The sequence below is a fragment of the Salvelinus namaycush genome, unplaced genomic scaffold (genome assembly GCF_016432855.1).
Source record: "Salvelinus namaycush isolate Seneca unplaced genomic scaffold, SaNama_1.0 Scaffold1082, whole genome shotgun sequence".
NCBI lineage: Eukaryota > Metazoa > Chordata > Actinopteri > Salmoniformes > Salmonidae > Salvelinus > Salvelinus namaycush.
The window spans coordinates 49,938-72,908 of NW_024057767.1; the positions used below are offsets into that span (position 1 = coordinate 49,938).

Here is a 22,971-nt window from a genome sequence, read left to right on the forward strand (position 1 = left end):
GCTGCATTTATATTTTTGTTCAATATAGATTGATGTAACAACCTGTCAATCAAGTTAAGTGAATGTAGTTAAGTTGAAGTTTTACCCTAATTTTAATGTTTACAATGCTGGTTGAAATGAAAACAGTGCTGGTTGATAACTTTGTATTTTCCACATTGATTGAAACAATGTTGAACAACATTGATTCAACCAGTGTGTGCCCAGTGCTCTGTTCAATCATGTCTGCGATCAAATTAACCAGAAATGTGTTTAATTTGATTTAATGTTCATTGTTTTTCAGACAGAATGAGAACCTCGAGAAACAATTGGAGAGGCGTGTTGTAATTAAGTGCTGCCCACATGAAAGAATACTATAGTTCACTTTCTGGAACTAAGACTCGCACTTTACTTTCTACCTCTTACTATCTCGGACTTTGCTGATAGCCACTTTATTGAGGAAAAATGTACTTACTATGACCGTGATATGTGGTTGTCCCACCTAGCTATCTAAAAGAAAATTCCACCTAAAAACTATTAGTCCATTGTTGACATAGTCCCAACATGTTTTGCTTGTCAGTAAATCAAGTTTTCAACATATGTAACTTTCAAAATACAGAAATCATCCTTGTATGACTAAAGCCAGCAAAAACACTACAGCGAATACTGTAGTGTTGTCACACTGAATGTTTGTAGCTTGTGTGTGCACTAACGTTTGTAGCTTCACGGTCGTTTGTTGTTTTGTTTTGTAAAAGTGTTCGTTTCGTGTTTCGTCATCTCTAATAAAAGAAGATGTCCTCATAACCCGCTGTGCCTTGGTCCGCTTATTATGATGATCGTGACAAGTATTTACTGTAGCATTTACATATAACTATAGTATACATAATGTAGTAATACTTATTTTCCACCATAATTTGCAAATAAATTCATTAAAAATCCTACAATGTGATTTTCTGGATTTTTTTTTCTCATTTTGTCTGTCATAGTTGGAGTGTACCTATGATGAAAATTACAGGCCTCTCTCATCTTTTTAAGTGGGAGAACTTGCACAATTGGTGGCTGACTAAATACTTTTTTGCCCCACTGTATCTGTCTAGGTTGGAACTGTTGCTGTTAAAATTCAATAAATAATTTTCATTCTGAACTGGAACAAACTGATTGATCACATCACATCACACAGATGTATAACAGAACAGACACGCATGCTTTTTGATAGTGCAACCCTAAGTAACAGTACAGATGAAAAATGATCAGGCCTACTGTACATCTTACTGTAGAAATTGTCAAAAGAAAGTCTAGGTTGGAGCTGTTGCTGTTAAAATAGAAGTCATCATTTTTATTCTGAACTGGAATAAACTGATTGATCCAGGCTGTATCACATCCGGCCGCGATTGGGAGTCCCATAGGGCTGCGCACAATTATCCCAGCGTCGTCCAGGTTTGGCCGGGGTAGGCCGTCACTGTAAATAAGAATTTGTTCTTAACTGACTTGCCTAGTTAAATAAATGTTAAATTGAAATGAAACAAATATTTGAAAAAAAACAATCACTCAGATGTAGACCAGAAAACATACAGTCCTAATGAGAGGTGTGTGGCTGGTTGAAGTTCTCAACAAGCATGTCTATTCTGGGATCAGTTTTTGACAGAGCAACACTGCTCAGCATTGACTGTTTCTGTACTTGTTTTTTTAAGTAATCCAGAGTTGAGAATCCTGACTGACATAGGTATGTGGTGCCAAACTGGACCAGGACATTTACTGTTTTCTCAGTTAGGCAGGAGACTGCTTCCTGCTGTAGATGAGCAACCCAACCCTTTTTGCCTTAAAAAGTATCTGGCTTCAATCAGTTTATTCCAGTTCAGAATAAAAATGATGACTATTTTAACAGCAACTGTTCCAACCTAGACTTGTTTTCAACAATCATTTCTACAGTAAGATGTACAGTAGGCCTGATCATTTTTCATCTGTACTGTTACTTAGGGTTGCACTATCAGTAGCTAGCTAGCTTGCTTTGGCTACCGTTAGCTGTGTACAAGGCCAGGGGATTGTTTGAAAAAGAAACTCACATATACTACTATGAGATAGTACTCCCATATTTCTGCTTATCATCACCTGTTATAAAATGACAATGATGCCTTGCTAGCTGACTTACTTTTCCACTGTCAAAACACTGCTTCCTGAAGCATTCTGCCCTGTTCTGAAAGAATTCCCTGGGTATACCGTCATGCTGTGGATGTTTAATCGGGACGTGTCGTTATAAGAATTTGTTCGTTTTGATTGACTCATAACTAAGCATTTCCCCACACAAAACACATTGAGGGAGCTCCTCGTTATTTCTCAAAGGTTGTATGAAAGAGAGCTAAACTCATCTGTGTATAGGCTTTTCATGACTATTGAGCTCATGTAACCGATGTGAAATGGCTAGCTAGGTAGCGGTAGTGCGCGCTAGCAGCCTTTCAGTCGGTGACGTCACTTGCTCTGAGACTTGAAGTATTGGTTCCCCTTGCTCTGCAAGGGCCGCGGCTTTTGTGGAGTGATAGGTAACGATGCTTCGTGGGTGACTGTTGTTGATATGTGCAGAGGGTCCCTGGTTCGCGCCCGGGTTGAGGGGACGCTGTAAAGTTATACTGTTACACTCAGTCAGAACTGGTTTCTAGCATGAGTCCATTTAAAGACATCAGTGACAGACAGCGCATCATCTGCTGCTGAACGACAGCGCTGCACCATGTGTTGCGGATTGATCTTTAAAAAAACTCCAGAGAAAAGATCCAGTAAACCGCGAAGCACACAGGCATCTCCTACTCGCACAGCTGCCAAACTGAACAGAGACCGCTGCTAAGCAGAGAGAGCACTGAACAGAGACCGCTGCTAAGCAGAGAGAGCACTGAACAGAGACCGCTGCTAAGCAGAGAGAGCACTGAACAGAGACCGCTGCTAAGCAGAGAGAGCACTGAACAGAGACCGCTGCTAAGCAGAGAGAGCACTGAACAGAGACCGCTGCTAAGCAGAGAGAGCACTGAACAGAGACCGCTGCTAAGCAGAGAGAGCACTGAACAGAGACCGCTGCTAAGCAGAGAGAGCACTGAACAGAGACCGCTGCTAAGCAGAGAGAGCACTGAACAGAGACCGCTGCTAAGCAGAGAGAGCACTGAACAGAGACCGCTGCTAAGCAGAGAGAGCACTGAACAGAGACCGCTGCTAAGCAGAGAGAGCACTGAACAGAGACCGCTGCTAAGCAGAGAGAGCACTGAACAGAGACCGCTGCTAAGCAGAGAGAGCACTGAACAGAGACCGCTGCTAAGCAGAGAGAGCACTGAACAGAGAGCGCTGCTAAGCAGAGAGAGCACTGAACAGAGAGCGCTGCTAAGCAGAGAGAGCACTGAACAGAGACCGCTGCTAAGCAGAGAGTGCACTGAACAGAGACTGCTGCTAAGCAGAGAGAGCACTGAACAGAGAGCGCTGCTAAGCAGAGAGAGCACTGAACAGAGACCGCAGTTGCACTTGGCCAAATCAATTTTAGTAATTAATTAAATAATTATACATTTACTCTGACACGTCGCAACCCATACTTTAAGAAAGGCTGTTCTACAACATTCTATAGTAAGTACCACACATGATCTAGGGATGCTATTGTGTAGTAGTTTTGTAGAGGCACGTCCAACATTAATGGAGTACAGTAGAAAACTCACAATTCACAAACATACATGCCAGTGGTTAATTTGCATTTTAATCATTTGATTTACTTAGAGACCCTTGTCAAACATTACCCTCTGAAAACTAGAGGTAGGCAACAGTTGTAGTGTTGTTAACACCATGCTCTAGTACTCTGAGCTAATCAGAACACACTGTTTAGACATTGCCCCAGGCTGTCAGAATTGGAAGAAGTGGTGAGAGGCCTTTGGAAGCAGCGTTGGCATGGAACCCATCTGCCATCTGGTGCCCGTGCCTAGCAAGTCCTTCCTGGCACCAAACCTCTGTCACCTGGTTCCCGGATTATCCACGTAACACATGGAGCCCCTTTCCACCAACCACTCTGGCATGATCAACGGACCCAGAGGCAAATACCATTGCCCACCACCCAGCGTACCCATGTGGCTTCCCATGCCCAAGCCAGAGCCCAACTTCACCCTGGGCTTCTGTCTAGCCTGCTGTGGCTGATCATGGACCAGCAGCTCCATCGGTTGGATATGTTGGTTCTTTTGACTCTGCTGAAGAACCAAGCAGCAGCAGGAGCAGCAGCAACAGCAGCAATAGCAGTAGGAGCAGCAGCAACAGCAGCAATAGCAGTAGGAGCAGCAGCAACAGCAGCAATAGCAGTAGGAGCAGCAGCAACAGCAGCAATAGCAGTAGGAGCAGCAGCAATAGCAGTAGGAGCAGCAGCAATAGCAGTAGGAGCAGCAGCAATAGCAGCAATAGCAGTAGGAGCAGCAGCAACAGCAGCAATAGCAGTAGGAGCAGCAGCAATAGCAGTAGGAGCAGCAGCAATAGCAGTAGGAGCAGCAGCAATAGCAGCAATAGCAGTAGGAGCAGCAGCAACAGCAGCAATAGCAGTAGGAGCAGCAGCAACAGCAGCAATAGCAGTAGGAGCAGCAGCAATAGCAGTAGGAGCAGCAGCAATAGCAGCAATAGCAGTAGGAGCAGCAGCAATAGCAGCAATAGCAGTAGGAGCAGCAGCAACAGCAGCAATAGCAGTAGGAGCAGCAGCAACAGCAGCAATAGCAGTAGGAGCAGCAGCAACAGCAGCAATAGCAGTAGGACCAGCAGCAATAGCAGCAATAGCAGTAGGAGCAGCAGCAACAGCAGCAATAGCAGTAGGAGCAGCAGCAACAATAGCAGTAGGAGCAGCAGCAACAGCAGCAATAGCAGTAGGAGCAGCAGCAATAGCAGTAGGAGCAGCAGCAATAGCAGCAATAGCAGTAGGAGCAGCAGCAATAGTAGTAGGAGCAGCAGCAATAGCAGCAATAGTAGTAGGAGCAGCAGCAATAGCAGCAATAGCAGTAGGAGCAGCAGCAACAGCAGCAATAGCAGTAGGAGCAGCAGCAACAGCAGCAATAGCAGTAGGAGCAGCAGCAACAGCAGCAATAGCAGTAGGAGCAGCAGCAATAGCAGTAGGAGCAGCAGCAATAGTAGCAATAGCAGTAGGAGCAGCAGCAATAGCAGCAATAGCAGTAGGAGCAGCAGCAATAGCAGTAGGAGTAGGAGCAGCAGCAATAGCAGTAATAGCAGTAGGAGCAGCAGCAATAGCAGTAGGAGCAGCAGCAATAGCAGTAGGAGCAGCAGCAATAGCAGCAGCAGCAATAGCAGTAGGAGCAGCAATAGCAGTAGGAGCAGCAGCAGCAATAGCAGTAGGAGCAGCAGCAATAGCAGTAGGAGCAGCAGCAGCAATAGCAGTAGGAGCAGCAGCAATAGCAGCAGCAGCAATAGCAGTAGGAGCAGCAGCAATAGCAGCAATAGCAGTAGGAGCAGCAGCAGCAATAGCAGTAGGAGCAGCAGCAATAGCAGATGCAGCAGTAGTATCAGCAGCACCTGTGTGCTGCTAACTGCTTTGCTTCCTCCACTGTCCAACTGCCCAACACTGGGCTCATCAATACCTGCCTAACTAGCAAAAATCTCGTCGTCTGATCTAATTATTAGACCAGTGGGGTATTAATGCAGATGGTTAACCCCATGCTTCAGCCATCTATATATAGCCACTATGCTTCATCAGTTTTATACACTGTAGGTGATCAGTCTTATTACTTAAATAACACACCTGTCTGATATGGGCCATGTAGGCCTACTTTTTAATATGTTATTGGGCTAATTTCAGGGGGTGGGAGAGGCATAGCATTTTAGAATGACAATAACTGGCCATGCATTAAGTATTATGCTTATTTTTCTTATAAAATGCTGGAAAATCCAATTATGGATATGACAAATCCACTCAGCAAATGGCCTGTGGTCAAAGCATAAATCTATTCTGCTGGCAGCCGAGTTGGATGGCAGGGACAGCCAGTGTTAGTGATGATGTCATCCTCAGACGAGTCCTCAGCTCCTATACTAGCTTTGTGTCACCTTATATTGGGCCTAAAGGCATTCAAACTGTGGTTACAGACATTATATTGCATACACTAAGGGGTCAAATAGACAGGGGACCAGTGTGGTGGGATGGTAGGCCTAACTATCTTACAATTAATTTGTGTTAATTAGATGTTGATCCACCATTGACGAAAAGCACTCATCAAAACCCTTTGAACAATTCTCGCCAGAGTACTGTAGGGAAAGAAATGAAATCCCATCATTCAATCACTTTTGTATATTCATTGGCAACCAAACGGTAAATGTTTTATTGTTTATAACAATCAGTATTTCTGGGATCTACAAGCAACTCAGAAATCAACTCAGGGCCAAACCTGGCTTTATATTAACGTTAAATACTGCATTTCATTGGTGCGAGGTTGGCCGCCACGTCTGTGCTTTTCTGGGAAGGACGGCAGGAGTAGCAGCATGCTCAATCTCGTTTGTGTCAGGATTCAACACAAGTTTCATGAGGAGACGGACAAACAAATAACAGGATGTGCTCAGAGGCGTTAAGATTCCTTCACCTCCACACCCAACCTTCATGGGGGTAAGGGTGGGGAGCTAAAGCATGCTGGGAATCTGTCTTCTCCAGACAGTAGAGCCCCTTGCTGAAACTACAGAGGGACATCTGACTGGTATTGGGCTGGCCCAGTCAGAGATACTGAAGCAGAAAATTAGGATCTTTGATAGGTGGAGAGAACTTATTTAGGGTGGGCTACTGTGGCAGGAAGTGGGGTGCGTGTTGGAGGAAGTGGTACTGCTGAAACATGAAAATTCTGCAGCACGTGGATGAGGTGAAACCACAAGGCTGTGCAGAGGAGACCGACACCGATGGGGGACCTCGAGCTGCGGTGCAGGGAGCGTTGGGTGTTAAAGAGATACACCCCCTGGTATCTACCATTCAGTCCTGCTGTCTGTCACCCCCCCTCTCACCGGAAGGATGCATTCACTGAGAGTCAACTGCAACAATTCCATTTCAAATTTTGTTCTGAGTCACAATCATCATAATCAATATTTTAACTTACGTCTAAAAAGTCTATTCGGTTATATCCCCCCCACCTTCCTGCTGTGTTTTAACATATTTTTGCAGGAGGGTGGCTGCACAGGGTGTATCTGTGCGGGGACCGCAACGACCGCTCAGACCCCGAGTATATTGACAGTAGAGGGACCGTAACGTGACTGCCATAAAGAGTTCTAGTTCTCCTTCTTGCCCTCCATTTTGCCGTAAGTAGAGCCGGTTTTGTTCACCTCAGATACACTGATCAGGCGGCGCACTGCTATGGAGGCTGTGGAGAGAGGAGACAGAGAGATTTGTCAATAATAGTAGAAAAAAAGCAGAGGACAAAAACTGAGGTATAATACAAATTAACAAAGTGCAGATACAGGAGTAGGCAATCACATGTACATACTATACAGGGCTCAACACTGCAACCAAAACACTCATTCAGTCATCATGTGCTGTTTGAATGAACATTTCTAAAGTCTTTCCCAAAAAACTTCCCTGATTTCGAATGTTGACTGCAAAGATGGAATCAGGAAAACGGAATTTACGAAAAGATAAAACAGATTTTTTATAGGGCCCTACAACTGTAGAGTGACTGTTCAAAATCGCTAAAAATAGTATGGGGTCAATTTCACGCCATATGTATTGAATTCCAAAAATGACCAGTTGCACAACGTTCGGCGCAGGTGTATGGCGAACCAGTTACCAACACCTGCGCCGAACGCTGTGCGAAAGGTAATTAATATGTTTACCTAAGTAGTTAGATGGTTTGTCATTAAATGTGTTGATAGACATGCTTCTAATATCCGTAGAGTATTGACCCGTGACTGAGAATTTTGAAGTACTGACGTCAGACCATCTACTTAAGTAGGCAATAGGAAAAAAGCCTGTCTATCATGTTCTTTGATTGGGTTAAGACGAACCGTCACTCCAAAACTAGCGGACCAATGGAGACTAATTGTCTATGCCTCCCTCTAAACCCCGCCCTTCGTGGAAAAATAATGACAAAACATCGAAAGCAAAGATACGAGGAGCGCAACCAAAAGGTAGTACATGCAGGCAAGAGCGTAGGCAAAATCTATTCAATAGGATTGGTTTCTGGGAAAGTTTAACCGAAAAACGATTATTGCATTCATTTTCAAATATTTGTTCAAATCATTTGTCATAGAGTTAGACTCTCGCTTTAAAATTATTTGCTTACAAGTATTTGGGTTTTGCTTTTGATGTCTTATTTTTTATAAATAAAAGATAAAAGATGACTATTCATCATCAGCCTGGTCGTTATTAATTGGCGCTCAGTGGTGAAAAGAATTGGTGCGACCAAATCTTGTGCCATCAACTGAAAAAGCAGCAGAAAAGGGTAGTCTAGAGCCATGCTTTATTTACACTATACATTTAGAGCAGATAAATGTGTATTTATTTAACTAGGCAAGTCAGTTAAGAACAAATTCTTATTTACAATGACAGCCTACCCCGGGCCAAACCCAGACGATGCTGTGCCAATTGAGCGCCGCCCTAATGGGACTCCCAATCACGGCCGGATGTGATACAGCCTGGATTCGAACCAGGGACTGTAGTGGCGCCTCTTGCACTGAGATGCAGTGCCTTAGACCATTGCGCCACTCGGGAGCCCTAGTCCTGGACTAAAACACATGCTTAAATGGAGAATCTCTATTGAAATAGCTTTTTAGTCTAGGACTAGGCTTATTCTGTGTTCGGGAAACGAGCCAATAATGAGTCAAAATTAGATTATATAGTACAGGAAGGTCCTAACAACAGAAGAACTTGGAAAAAGCAGTAGGCTTAGCGCAGGCTAAATGGGTGGCATCCGCACCGATGATGCAGAAGATCAGGAAGCCGACGATGAGGAGGGGAGAGCCGCTGACAAACACCCCACAGGCGAAGTTGAGGAGGGGGGTGAGAAGCAGGGTGGCCCAGAAGAGGAAGTTGAGCAGCGTCCACAGCCGACGGGGGGGCTTGATGGTGGGACCGGGGAAACTGCCCTCCTTCTCGTAGTGCTCCTGCAGTGCATCCTACAGAAAGAGAAAGGAAGAAAGAGAGAATGTTGTCAATATTATATTAGTGGAGAGTCATTGACTTATGGCTAGAAAGGGTAAATAAATGGGAGGGAAAGCTGAGTTCCCGGCACCTTCCGCTGGTAGAGCTTGTGAAGCCAGGTTGCACACTCCTTCTCGTCCTCTGGGATTTCCTCCACTGGGTACCGCCTATACAGGAAGGAGAGGAACTGTCAGTTCAGTACAACGCTACTAAAGGTCAGCAAGTCACTGCCTTTGTTTGTGGGAGAAGGATAGGCGCCACCTACTTGATATTCATATCCGCCATGTACTTCTTTCCACTGACGATTCCCAGCAGCGTTGGGACCTTCTTGTCTCTGAAATTCAGTGTCACGTCGTACACAGCAGATACTGAGAAAGGAAAGAGTGCGACCATGAGTGTGATGCTGCAAATGTGTGTGGGCACTTGCTTGTGCGTGTGCGTGTCCCACCTGTGCCTTTGAGACAGCTCAGTGTTGTGGTGAAGCCTTTGGTTCTGGGCAGTAGATGGTATTTGAGTTTCGGTAGACCTTTACTCTCTGCTATCTCCATACTGATCTCATGCTTCTTCGGTGTGAAACGGGTGCCTTCACAGTACAAGAGGAACTGAAGAGAGAGAGAGACAAGTCAACAAACACACACACTGTTGATGTCTTTGGAGGGCAAACACTTAACACACTAAAGCTCATGACCTTGTAATCCCCGTTTGTCCCACTGGAAACTACAGAAGGTAGGAACGCCAACAGAGGTGAACTACCTCAGACACACCCTGCCTTTCTGGAAACACTGTCCACAGTAACACGTACACATGCACAAACAACACACACAGAATCTCAGTTGTATTTCTTTGGTTCCTCCTCTCAGATCCTCTCTCCCTTGCATTTCCCCCCCATGAGAGTTTGTCAGATTACTGGCTTAGATTGTGTGCACGTACCCACCAACAATTCTTGGGCCGTGTTTATTTGGGCACTCAGCGGAAAACAGATGAAAAACGCATATTTCTGTTTACCGATATGCGTTTTTCATCCGTTTGATGCCTAATGAACACGCCCCAGGGTACAACTCCATACAGAGACGCGGTGACGGTCAGGGGGAGAGGGGCAAACGTCATTGTGTTGTCGGTTTGTCGTCCTACTCACCCACATAAACTCAGGGTAATCCTTTAGCTGGGTCAGGCCTTTGAACACGGTGTCTCTGTCCTCCTCCCACTTCCTCTTACAGAAGACAATCTCCAGGAAGTACCAGGTCCAACCAATCAGAGGGACCTTCAGCAGTTCGTACTTGGCCAAGACCTTTGAAGCCTGAGAAGACAAGACAAAACGACTTCGTTCAGCCAACCTACAAAACATTTTATTTTCATAAACAGTAGATATAGACGGCTAAACTCAATCCCCCTCTCTCACACACACACGTACTCACTCCAAGCACGCCGTAGCGTTCACACATGGTCCAGCCGCAGAGGAAGTCGATCTCGTAGTTGTGGTTGAGGATTATGATGACGTGCTCCTTGCCAAATTTGTCCACCGTGGCCTGGTCTGCGAATATGGTGCATTCTGTACCCGACCACCACTCCAGCAGCATCACCAGCTCTACAGGACAGAGAGGGCCAGCAGAGAGTTAAGACAACGAACCAGTGTAAACTCCGTCACAATGAACCACCCAGTCACATCAATTTTGTCCCCCCACACCAGACGTGATCAGGTCACGCAGGTTGAAATATCAAAACCAACTATATTAATTTGGGGACAGGTCGATAAGCAAATATTTATGACAATTTAGCTAGCTAGCTTGCTGTTGCTAGCTAATTTGTCCTGGGATATAAACACTGGGTTGTTATTTAACCTGAAATGCACAAGGTCCTCTACTCTGACAAATAATCCACAGATAAAACGGTAAACCCGAGTTTGTTTCTCGTAATCTCTCCTCCTTCAGGCTTCTTCTTCTTCTCTGGACTTTATATGGAGGTTGGCAACCAACTTTAAGGTGCATTACCACCACCAACTGCTCTGGATTGTGGACCTCAGTTCGTCTTTCAATCACCCACGTGGGTATATGCTCCTAAAAACCAATGAGGAGATGGGAGAGGCAGGACTTGCAGCGCATCAAGCGTTACAAATAGAAACAAGTTATATTTTGGCACCTGGCTACGCAGACGTGGGTGCAATGACTGAATAACATGTGTAAATGTATTTTGCCACGTTCGCGCACGCGATGGGAGCGGTGTGGTCAGAATGTAACCAGTCGCAACGAATTACATTTTACACCAGTGTCAATTCCCGGCACAAAACATTGAACCTGTAAAAATCACATCAGTGTAAACTCAGTTCACACCAACAGTGTATGTTTATGCTAGGAAACAAGCCATGTTCTTCCTAATGAAAATAACACCCTGTGGGTGTAACCAATAAGTAGGCTGAAGTGAACCAGATTCCCGTGATACAGGCTTCTCTCACACAAACACGCAGGTTAGAGCGTTGGACTAGTAACCAAAAGGTTGCAAGGTCGAATCCCCGAGCTGACAAGTTTTTAAAAATCTGTCATTCTGCCCCTGAACAAGGCAGAATGTTCCCCGGTAGGCTGTCATTGAAAATAAGAATTTGTTCTTAACTGACTTGCCTAGTTAAGTAAAGGTAAAAATAAATAAATGCTACAGCGTTCACACTTGGTCGAGCCACAGAGTACTATCTGCGCATCAACCAGTCAATCCTTAGCATGTTCATAATTATTAAACACACCATCAACAATTAACCAAATTATTTTTATGTTTGATTATTACTTGAATTCCATTTAGATATTTTTTGTGTGTGAGCACAATGCCCGGTTCTCTAGAGAGAAATCCTATCAAGCACAAGAGACATCAAATCAAGAACGAACTGTGGGATGCTGTAGGGAGTTGTAGTTTTCAACAGACAAATATTCAACCTAGTTCAGTGCAGAAAACGTGGTAATGAACTACAATGACCAAAATCCATTGCGCCCATTGTTCACCGGCAGCCCCACACACAGACCGCATGAGAGAGGAATGCACACAACACAGCAACGAGAGGGATAGAGGGGAACACCAAAACCAGTACACTATGTGGGTGGAGTTTGCACTGCATTTAAGACTGGTTTGTTTTGGGACAACAGACAGAATGTGCTGCTCTGAGCCGAGCCCCCCCTCTCACACACACACACAAACAAATACACGACCCAAGACTGAGTGTGACTCACGGCTCCAGAGGGAGTAGGAGAGGCGGGTGTTGATCTTTCTGTAGAGCTGCCTGTCGATGGGCCATAGGACGCAGGTGCAGAGCTGAATGAAGTTGATGATGAGGCCGCTGACCACAAACACAAAGCCAACGAGCAGCTGCAGGATGAACAGGCTCTTGATGTACGCTATCAGCCCCATGGCCAGGGCTGTCTAGGGGCTAGCAGGGCCACCAACACACTACCGACCTGGGGGAGAACACCACAAAAAAACAATACATTTCCATTTAATCCTGTGGAAATTACCACCAGGTAGCACCGGTTCTCCATATGACGTTGAGAAATAGTGCATTGTGGGTAGTTCCGAAGATATCCAAAAGAAGTTAATAAATATGTACAAAAAATAACATAACTATGATCATGACTAGAATTAAGTTACTAAGTATTTGACCACACTGTTGTTACTTCGGTGAGTAAAAACCTCATGCTTCCTACCCTTTAAAAGAGGATGTTTATGAATATGAGTAGGGAAAGGAGTTTCCCCTGACCATCTGATCTGACCAGGAATAGGTCTGAGCCTTATTGGCTATGACGAGGACCCAGAGTTTTCTTAGTCTGGTCCCATGGTCAGGGAAAACTTCTGACCCCTTCGATGAGGCTGGGTTAATAATGGAAGGGTGATAATGTTCAGAAATTCCAGTGCAACTAACCACGGTGGGTTCCCTTTCACAAGCCCCGTTTGCACGGTCCGTCAGCCAATACCACAGACCTGTGGGACAGAGAAGAACATCATTACAAACTAGTCACAATCAGTTTAACAGTCAGCCATGCTCAAGGTCCTAAACGATATCCTTACAGCCATCGATAAGAGACATTACTGTGCAGCCGTATTAATTGACCTGGCCAAGGCTTTTGACTCTGTCAATCACCACATTCTTATCGGCAGACACAACAGCCTTGGTTTCTCAAATGATTGCCTCGCCTGGTTCACCAACTACTTCTCTGATAGAGTTCAGTGTGTCAAATCGGAGGGCCTGTTGTCCGGACCTCTGGCTGTCTCTATGGGGGTGCCACAGGGTTCAATTCTATGGCTGACTCTTTTCTCTGTAACTATCAATGATATCGCTCTTGCTGCGGGTGATTCTTTGATCCACCTCTACGCAGACGACACCATTCTGTATACATCTGACCTTTCTTTGGACACTGTGTTAACTAACTTCCAGACGAGCTTCAATGCCATACAACTCTCCTTCCGTGGCCTCCAACTGCTCTTAAATGCAAGTAAAACTAAATTCATGCTCTTCAACCGATCGCTGCCCGCACCTGCCCGCCCGTCCAGCATCACTACTCTGGACGGTTCTGACTTAGAATATGTGGACAACTACAAATACCTAGGTGTCTGGTTAGACTGTAAACACTAATCCAAATTTAAATCTAGAATCGGCTTCCTATTTCACAACAAAGCATCCTTCACTCATGTTGCCAAACATACCCCCATAAAACTGACCATCCTACCGATCCTCGACTTCGGCGATGTCATTTACAAAATAGCCTCCAACACTCTACTCAACATACTCGTCGCCAAACCCACTGGCTCCAGGTCATCTACAAGTCTCTGCTAGGTAAAGCCCCGCCTTATCTCAGCTCACTGGTCACCATAGCAGCACCCACCCGTAGCATGCGCTCCAGCAGGTAATACTCACTGGTCACCCCCAAAGCCAATTCTTCCTTTGGCCGCCTTTCCTTCCAGTTCTCTGCTGCCAATGACTGGAACGAACTGCAAAAATCACTGAAGCTGAAGACTCATATTTCCCTCACTAGCTTTAAGCACCAGCTGTCAGAGCAGCTCACAGATCACTGCACCTGTACATAGCCCATCCAACTACCTCATCCCCATACTGTATTTATCTTGCTCCTTTACACCCCAGTATCTCTACTTGCACATTCATCTTCTGCACATCTACCATTCCAGTGTTTAATTGCTATATTGTAATTACTTCACCACCATGGCCTATTTCTTGCCTTACCTCCCTTATCCTACCTCATTTGCACATACTGTATATAGACTTTCCCTACGGTATTATTGACTGTACGTTTGTTTATACCATGTGTAACTCTGTGTTGTTGTATGTGTCGAACTGCTTTGCTTTATCTTGGCCAAGTCACAGTTGCAAATGAGAACTTGTTCTCAACTGGCCTACCTGGTTAAATAAAGGTGAAATAAAATCTATTAAAAAAAAAACATCTTAACTCTTTCCCAAAACAGAATCTAACTTGCACCAAATGGCCGCAAACAATTCTTAAAAAAGACTGCAAACATACAACTGAATAAAACAGAGAACTGTGACAAAAAAGAAAAGAGCAGGTTCATTCTGAGGAGTTCAGCAGACAACCAGTCAGTTTCTGTGACTTATTTCCATTTATATTTCCCCAATATAATATAGGAAACTATCAGGTTAAAAACACAGCTTGCCCACAAAAATAAACGCCCTTCCACCCAAATGGCGTTGCACATAACCTCCCTCTCACTGATATGTACATGTCCGCATACCCACACACACGCTCACACACCCTTTCACCTAGTTGGAACAAGGCCAGCAACTCCTTACTCACTCCCTTTCTTGCTCTCTTTTTCACACACACACACACACACACACACAGTGTCCAACTCCTAAACTAGCCCCATTCAGTGTATTGCCAACTTTTTTTTCAAAGTCACAGCACAACCTGCCTTGCTGCAACACAGCTGCGGTCCCCAAAGTAGCGTTTTCGCACACTCTCCCCTTTCCTCTATGCCTGTCAATCTATCAATCAAATATATTTTATATAGCCCTTTTTACATCAGCAGTTGTCACAAAGTGTTAACTCTTTGTGTGATGTTGCTGTGACTTCTGTTGCAGAAAGATAATCCCAGAATTGAGTGGGAAAAGTCTCCAAATGCTATTAAAACCCCTTGGTGGCAAATCTCTCCAAGGCAGCCTGATAAGTAGCTGCATTTGTTGCTAGGCTCTGAACAATAACAGTCTCTGGAGCAGTTTCAAAACTCTCCAAGGCAGCCTGATAAGTAGCTGCATTTGTTGCTAGGTTAACAATAGTCTCTGGAGCGGTTTTAAAACTCGCTAAATATAGAGACAAAGTCTCTAAATTGGCAACACTTTCCCCATTCAACCTCTGGGATTCTGGTGTGTCCTCTTTGCTAAATCTAGACCCCACACACACCCTCAAACAGCAGCCCTGCATCACTCCACTCCCTTCCACATATTACTATCATTAGTAATACTACAGAATTAGTAATACTGTATCCACTACAGAAATGTCACCTACTGTGCCCCAATTCCTATGTCCAATCTCAATAATAAAATAGGCTACTTTCCAAAGCTATACCGAACCCATCCTAAAACAGTGATAACTACAGTGGCCTAATAACGGAATGAGCATTAAGTCAAAGTCACACTGTTTTTGTCAAATCACATCCTAGAAAGAGTCAAATCAATGTCTGTGTGTGTGTGTACTACAGGCCAGCTGTACCAACTCCACAGGAGGTCCCACCCACAGAGCGTGGACTTGAGTAACCTCAGTACCCACTGAACCAATTTCAATCAATGTTGGCACCAATGCTTATTGTTGGAACCCACTGAATTGTTTAATCACTATGACCTTGACCTTTTGTCAATATTCCAGCAGCCCAAAAGGCATTTTCTGAGATAAAAAAACAACATGTATCTGACCAGCATCTACTCAAATATAGGGCTGAGGGAACATAGGGCTGAGGGAACATAGGGCTGAGGGAACATAGGGCTGTGGGAACCGAGGGCTGTGGCAACCGAGGGAACATAGGGCTGTGGGAACCGAGGGAACATAGGGCTGTGGGAACCGAGGGCTGTGGGAACCGAGGGCTGTGGCAACCGAGGGAACATAGGGCTGTGGGAACCGAGGGAACATAGGGCTGTGGGAACCGAGGGCTGTGGGAACCGAGGGCTGTGGGAACCGAGGGAACATAGGGCTGTGGGAACCGAGGGCTGTGGGAACCGAGGGAACATAGGGCTGTGGGAACCGAGGGAACATAGGGCTGTGGGAACCGAGGGAACATAGGGCTGTGGGAACATAGGGCTGTGGGAACCGAGGGCTGTGGGAACCGAGGGCTGTGGGAACCGAGGGAACATAGGGCTGTGGGAACATAGGGCTGTGGGAACATAGGGCTGTGGGAACCGAGGGCTGTGGGAACTGAGGGAACATAGGGCTGTGGGAACATAGGGCTGTGGGAACCGAGGGAACATAGGGCTGTGGGAACCGAGGGAACATAGGGCTGTGGGAACATAGGGCTGTGGGAACCGAGGGAACATAGGGCGGTGGGAACCGAGGGAACATAGGGCTGTGGGAACCGAGGGAACATAGGGCTGTGGGAACCGAGGGAACATAGGGCTGTGGGAACCGAGGGAACATAGGGCCGTGGGAACCGAGGGAACATAGGGCCGTGGGAACCGAGGGAACATAGGACCGTGGGAACCGAGGGAACATAGGACCGTGGGAACCGAGGGAACATAGGGCCGTGGGAACCGAGGGAACATAGGGCCGAGGGAACCGAGGGAACATAGGGCCGTGGGAACCGAGGGAACATAGGGCCGTGGGAACCGAGGGAACATAGGGCCGTGGGAACCGAGGGAACATAGGGCCGTGGGAACCGAGGGAACATAGGGCTGTGGGAACCGAGGGAACATAGGGCTGTGGGAACAGAGGGCTGTGGGAACAGAGGGCTGTGGCTGTGGGAACATAGGGCTGTGAGAACTGAGGGAACATAGGGCTGTGGGAACATAGGGCTGTGGGAACATAGGGCTGTGGGAACATAGGGCTGTGGGAACTGAGGGAACATAGGGCTGTGGGAACTGAGGGAACATAGGGCTGTGGGAACTGAGGGAACATAGGGCTGTGGGAACTGAGGGAACATATGGCTGAGAGAACATAGACTTGGTCCCTCTGAACACACTAACTCTCACCCTCCTGTGTGTGTGTGTGTGTGTGTGTGCAACGGAGTTGGATTCATAACCTCACTACTTAACGTGGGTGGAGACATTTCAAGCTATCAAACTGCTAGCTATATGCTAGCTATAGTTGGCTAAGACACTGTCAAACGGGCAGTCTTGGTGCCGTGACCCAGATCTAAAGCTGCACTCTGCTCAACGACTGGGGTCACTGTGGAGTGAGTTTAGGAGGTGTGAGTGTAACCGAGTTGGATTCATAACCTCATTCCCCAGCTTGAAACGTCTCCACCTGTACTTTCGAACTGCTATCTTTTCAACAGCGTAGTCAAGCGCGGGTCACTTGTTTGAGAAGCAGAGGATCCGAGATCAAGGGTCAGTAAGGACTTGTGAGGAAGGAAGCTATACTGTTGAGCAAGCACAGTGACACGTGTGCATATTTCTCCGTGGGCTGACTAGGATTTCCCAATCAACTTTCTCAATAGTACAAGGTTCTGTTCTAATTTCACTGCCCTGAGGAGTTGTGATAGATGCCATACAGCCAAGGCATAACAGGGTGTGGTGTAGGTCTCATGTTTTAAATGGCCCATTAAATGAAGGACGTTTCCTGCAGATAGCGCTGAAGGCAAGAAAACGTCCTTTTCCCGAAACTCAAGAATCAAGCAGACATCCACAAAGGCGGGTGACATTCTCCACGGATACTGATCTTTGGTATAGGCTATCAAACTTCAGCTTTTCCCCCACATTGACATCAGGTTGCAAAGCGTTGGACTGCTTCCTTCACCAAACAACCACGGCAGTCAAACGTAAAAACTGTAGCAGGCAATATCAACTCTGCAAACAGTTTAATTATAATACGAACAGTTGATACAGTGCGTCTGGCATCGGCAAGGAGATAATAGCATGCATCCTTAACATTTTAACTACCGGTATAGCCTATCTATTTCTCTACAGTAGGAGCATCAGTTCACAGTCAAACAGGTGATTGAGTTAACACGGAGACATTTTTTCTTTGACTAGTAATTCCATCGTCCAACGATGTCAATATTCGTAAAATAACATCCCATTCACACCAATAGCCCCTGGGAAATGAGCATAAATACCACTAACCTTGTTCTGGAAGAGAGAGCAAGTAGTTTTGTCAAAGTGTGAAGCCTTCGCTTTGCCCACAGACAGGAACAGAGTGAGAATTACAAATAGTGGGAAAGAGAGCTCGAGAAACACCAGCGCTCCTCAGTAAACATGGGTGAACTTTGGAGTCTTGCCTAAGAGACTAATGACATCTCACAAGGCCGTCCATCAGCAGAGTGGGAAACTTGTCCCCACACAGAACAAAAAGGAGCGAGAGACAAAAGGAGAGGGAGACGCTCCCTCAGCCTGCCTGCCAAAGCGCTGCCTGGTGAGGGGGGATGGGGAGAGGGGGATGTCTGCCATCACCTGATCCCCTCAGACGAATGGCTGGCCGTCAATACTGGGCCAACGAACTGAGTGACACACACGCACACAAAGAGGTTAAAAAAGTTCAGCCATAATTTTCCCCAGGTATAAGGAGCGTGGGGGAGACCACGTCCTGCTTTCGTCTCCCCTGACACACACTATTCTAATCACTGAATTAAATTGAGTGGAAGAAAAAGAACACGTGTTTGGTTTTTTTAAGTCTATACACAGGCCTATACATTTTGGGGATGTTCAGTTGTCAACTCATCTCTTGCTTTCTATGGGCATGGTGCCCATAAGGCTGCTTTTCTATTAGTTTGAGACCAAATGGAGTCATCGTGTTATTTGATGATTTACCCAAACATATCCTAAGAAGTCCACTGTTTGCCAACTAGGAGGCCTCAGGCAGATTTCAGTAGATACAACTACAAACATCTCACATATAGTATGTATGTAGGCATTAACACATTGTGAAATGTCATTTTTATAAGTGTCTTAATGTGATTTCTGATGTAGGGGGTCCCCATATATTTGTTTAAGCGTTTCAGTGAGTCTTGAAACAGGAAAAGATTTACAACCCCTGGCCTAGCCTACATAGCAGGCAAAGGATGTAAATTGCCATTGATTATGTACCAGGTTAATGCTATTTAGCAGGCTACCAAGTATGCAAGGGTAAACACACACACACACACACACACACACAAAAGGCCTGATTGGATGTGGGATGTGGCAGAGATTAGCAATAGCCACTCAGGGCTAAACTGATTAACAGGGAGAAACAGCCTGGCCTCCATTGGCCTTCCGAAACAGGCTAAACTTGGCCAAGATGTTACTCAGCAGAAGGTCCCGAGCCACGTCTGAACAAATAAGACAAACCCACAGAAGTCAACAACCAACCAAGCCCAGTCTACCAAAACCAGAGTCAGGCAGTTGAATAGATTTTAATTTATAGTTTGTGGTTGCCCACATCCTCACGCAGTTGGAGTCAACAAACGTACCAGTCATGTCTATAAAGTTCTTATAAGTTCTGGCGCGATCCTCGACTGCTCCCTCAACAGGACTTACCAGTAGGTATAGTAGGCGATCGCCAGCACCACCAGTGCCCCACACAGCCCTGTAAAGAGCATCACGGCCCCCTGGTTCAGCATCTTCACCCCCCTCCTTGATTCCCCCCCCCCCCCCAAAGGAAAGAAAAAAGGATCACGGAAAAGAAAAAGAGATGAAAATCTCCAAAGCGTTTTAAGAGGAGGACGAGGAGGAGTCAGTGTCCACGGTGCCTGAGACTCATGCTAATACGCATAGGAGACAAATTATGATGACAGCATGAACACTAAATCCCAAGGAAAAGAGGAGGATGAGGAGGGAGCGTCCATCTGCGCAACAGGAAAGCAACTCAGGTGAGAAACGAAAGAGCTAGTCGGCGACGGCTTCGCACCAGATCCCCACGAGACGAGAACAATAATCAAGACATACTGGTTGAAAAGTGTTCAAACAGAGGGAACACAGAAGGAGCCTCCTTTGTAGAGAGAGGAAAATGAGAGATGTAGGATAACAAAGCGCTAATCTGGCCCAGAACAGATTAGCACTGATTAGTGCTCTTGCAGCAGCACCTTGGATAAATCACCATCCATTTATATGGGGGGATTGGGTGGAGAAGCTCAGCTGCTGTGATGAGTCCAGCAATGAGGAAGGGCCTGGGTCGTGTTCAATAGTCAACAAAATGGAAGAAAGCAGATGGAAACTGGGAGTGCCTGGATTGGTCTGATAAAATGAAAATGTTTACTTTCCGTTGCTCAACGTTTTAAAACGCTTTGTTACAGTGCTTTCATGGAGGTGATCAGGCCCCACACCACTGTCCTATCTAAACGACCAACCCTCATCACTGTCAAACGCTCCCTAAAACACTTCAGCGAACAGGCCTTTCTAATCGACCTGGCCGGGGTATCCTGGAATGACATTGACCTCATCCCGTCAGTAGAGGATGCCTGGTTATTCTTTAAAAGTGCCTTCCTCACCATCTTAAATAAGCATGCTCCATTCAAAAAAATTTGAACTAGGAATAGATATAGCTCTTGGTTCACTCCAGACCTGTCTGCCCTCAACCAGCACAATAACTTCCTGTGGCGGACTGCAATAGCATCGAATAGTCCCCGCGATATGTAACTGTTCAGGGAAGTTAGGAACAAATATAGACAGGCAGTTAGGAAAGCTAAGGCTAGCTGTTTCAAACATAAATTTGCATCCTGTAGCTCTAACTCCAAAAGGTTCTGGGACACTGTAAAGTTCATGGAGAACAAGAGCACCTCCTCCCAGCTGCCCACTGCACTGAGGCTAGGTAACACTGTCACCACCGATAAATCCACGATAATCGAGAATTTCAACAAGCATTTCTCTACGGCTGGCAATGCTTTCCTCCTGGCTACCCCAACCCAAGCCAACAGCTCCAAGCCTCCCCAGCTTCTCCTTCACACAAATCCAGATAGCAGATGTTCTGAAAGAGCTGCAAAACCTGGATCCGTACAAATCAGCTGGGCTAGACAATCTGGACCCTCTCTTTCTAAAATGATCTGCCGAAATTATTGCAACCCCTATTACCAGTCTGTTCAACCTCTCTTTCGTATCGTCTGAGATCCCTAAAGATTGGAAACCTGCCGCGGTCATCCCCCTCTTCAAAGGGGGTGACACTCTAGACCCACACTGTTAGAGACCTATATCCATCCTGCCCTGCCTTTCTAAAGTCTTCGAAAGCCAAGTTAATAAACAGATCACTGACCATTTCGAAACCCACGTACCTTCTCCGCTGTGCAATCTGGTTTCCGAGCTGGTCACGGGTGCACTTCAGCCACGCTCAAGGTACTAAACGATATCATAACCGCCATCGATAAAATATTGTACTGTGCAGCCGTCTTCATCGACCTGGCCAAGGCTTTCGACTCTGTCAATCACTGTATTATTATCGGCAGACTCAACAGCCTTGGTTTCTCAAATGGCTGCCTCGCATGGTTCACCAACTACTTCTCAGACAGAGTTCAGTGTGTCAAATCGGAGGGCCTGTTGTCCGGACCTCTGGCAGTCTCTATGGGGGTACCACAGGGTTCAATTCTCGGGCCGACTCTTTTCTCTGTATATATCAAAGATGTCGCTCTTGCTGCGGGTGATTCCCTGATCCACCTCTACGCAGACGACACCATTCTGTATACATCTGGCCCTTTGGACACTGTGTTAACAAACCTCCAAACGAGCTTCAATGCCATACAACACTCCTTCCGTGGCCTCCAACTGCTCTTAAACGCTAGTAAAACTAGCTTCAACCGATCGCTGCCCGCACCCGCCCGCCGACTAGCATCACTACTCTGGACGGTTCTGACTTAGAATATGTGGACACTAAAAATACCTAGGTGTCTGACTAGACTGTAAACTCTCCTTCCAGATTCATATTAAACATCTCCAATCCAAAATTTAATCTAGAACTGGCTTTCTATTCCGCAACAAAGCATCCTTCACTCACGCCGCCAAACATACCCTAGTAAAACTGACCATCCTACCGATCCTCGACTTCGGCGATGTCATTTACAAAATAGCCTCCAACACTCTACTCAGCAAACTGGATGCAGTCTATCACAGTGCCATCCGTTTTTGTCACCAAAGCCCCATATACCACCCACCACTGCGACCTGTATGCTCTAAATCGGCTGGCCCTCGCTACATATTCGTCGCCAGACCCACTGGCTATAGGTCATCTATAAGTCTTTGCTAGGTAAAGCTCCGCCTTATCTCAGCTCACTGGTCACGATAACAACACCCACCCGTAGCATGCGCTCCAGCAGGTATATCTCACTTGTCATTCCCAAAGCCAACACCTACTTTGGCTGCCTTTCCTTCCAGTTCTCTGCTGCCAATGACTGGAACGAATTGCAAAAATCGCTGAAGCTGGAGACTTATATTTCCCTCACTAACTTTAAACATCAGCTATCCGAGCAGCTAACCGATCGCTGCAGCTGTACATAGCCCATCTGTAAATAGCCCATCCAATCTACCTACCTCATCCCAATATTGTTTTGATGTACTTTTCTGCTCTTTTGCACACCAGTATTTCTACTTGCACATCATCATCTGCACATCTATCACTCCAGTGTTAATTTGCTAAATTGTAATTACTTGCTACTATGGTCTATTTATTACCTTACCCCCTCACGCCATTTGCACACACTGTATATAGACTTTCTTTAAAAAAAATCTATTGTGTTATTGACTGTACGCTTGTTTGTTCCATGTGTAA

The 22,971-nt window shown here is 45.9% G+C and overlaps 1 protein-coding gene across 1 annotated transcript; it reads right to left on the bottom strand.

The window, feature by feature from the left end:
• Positions 1-6,258: 6,258 nt before the first annotated feature.
• Positions 6,259-18,646, bottom strand: LOC120035660 (1-acyl-sn-glycerol-3-phosphate acyltransferase gamma-like). The gene is made up of 10 exons (XM_038982236.1): positions 18,366-18,646; positions 12,990-13,048; positions 12,304-12,528; positions 10,510-10,679; positions 10,230-10,391; positions 9,543-9,696; positions 9,360-9,462; positions 9,186-9,261; positions 8,871-9,069; positions 6,259-7,319 (listed from the first exon to the last, which is right to left on the bottom strand). Exons 3-10 carry the CDS (start codon positions 12,479-12,481, stop codon positions 7,228-7,230), a joined length of 1,134 nt encoding a protein of 377 aa, XP_038838164.1. The 5' UTR covers positions 12,482-12,528; positions 12,990-13,048; positions 18,366-18,646; the 3' UTR covers positions 6,259-7,227.
• Between the last annotated feature and the right edge of the window lie 4,325 nt (positions 18,647-22,971).

Bases quoted from the DNA above. Each gene is read 5' to 3' on its own strand.
- LOC120035660 (XM_038982236.1), bottom strand. From the start codon at position 12,481: ATGGGGCTGATAGCGTACATCAAGAGCCTGTTCATCCTGCAGCTGCTC. The intron at 9,463-9,542 runs GTGGGACACGCA...TTCCTTTCTCAG, and splicing joins GAGCTGTCTCAAAGGCACAG to TATCTGCTGTGTACGACGTG. The intron at 9,070-9,185 runs GTGCCGGGAACT...CTCTTTCTGTAG, and splicing joins ACAAGCTCTACCAGCGGAAG to GATGCACTGCAGGAGCACTA.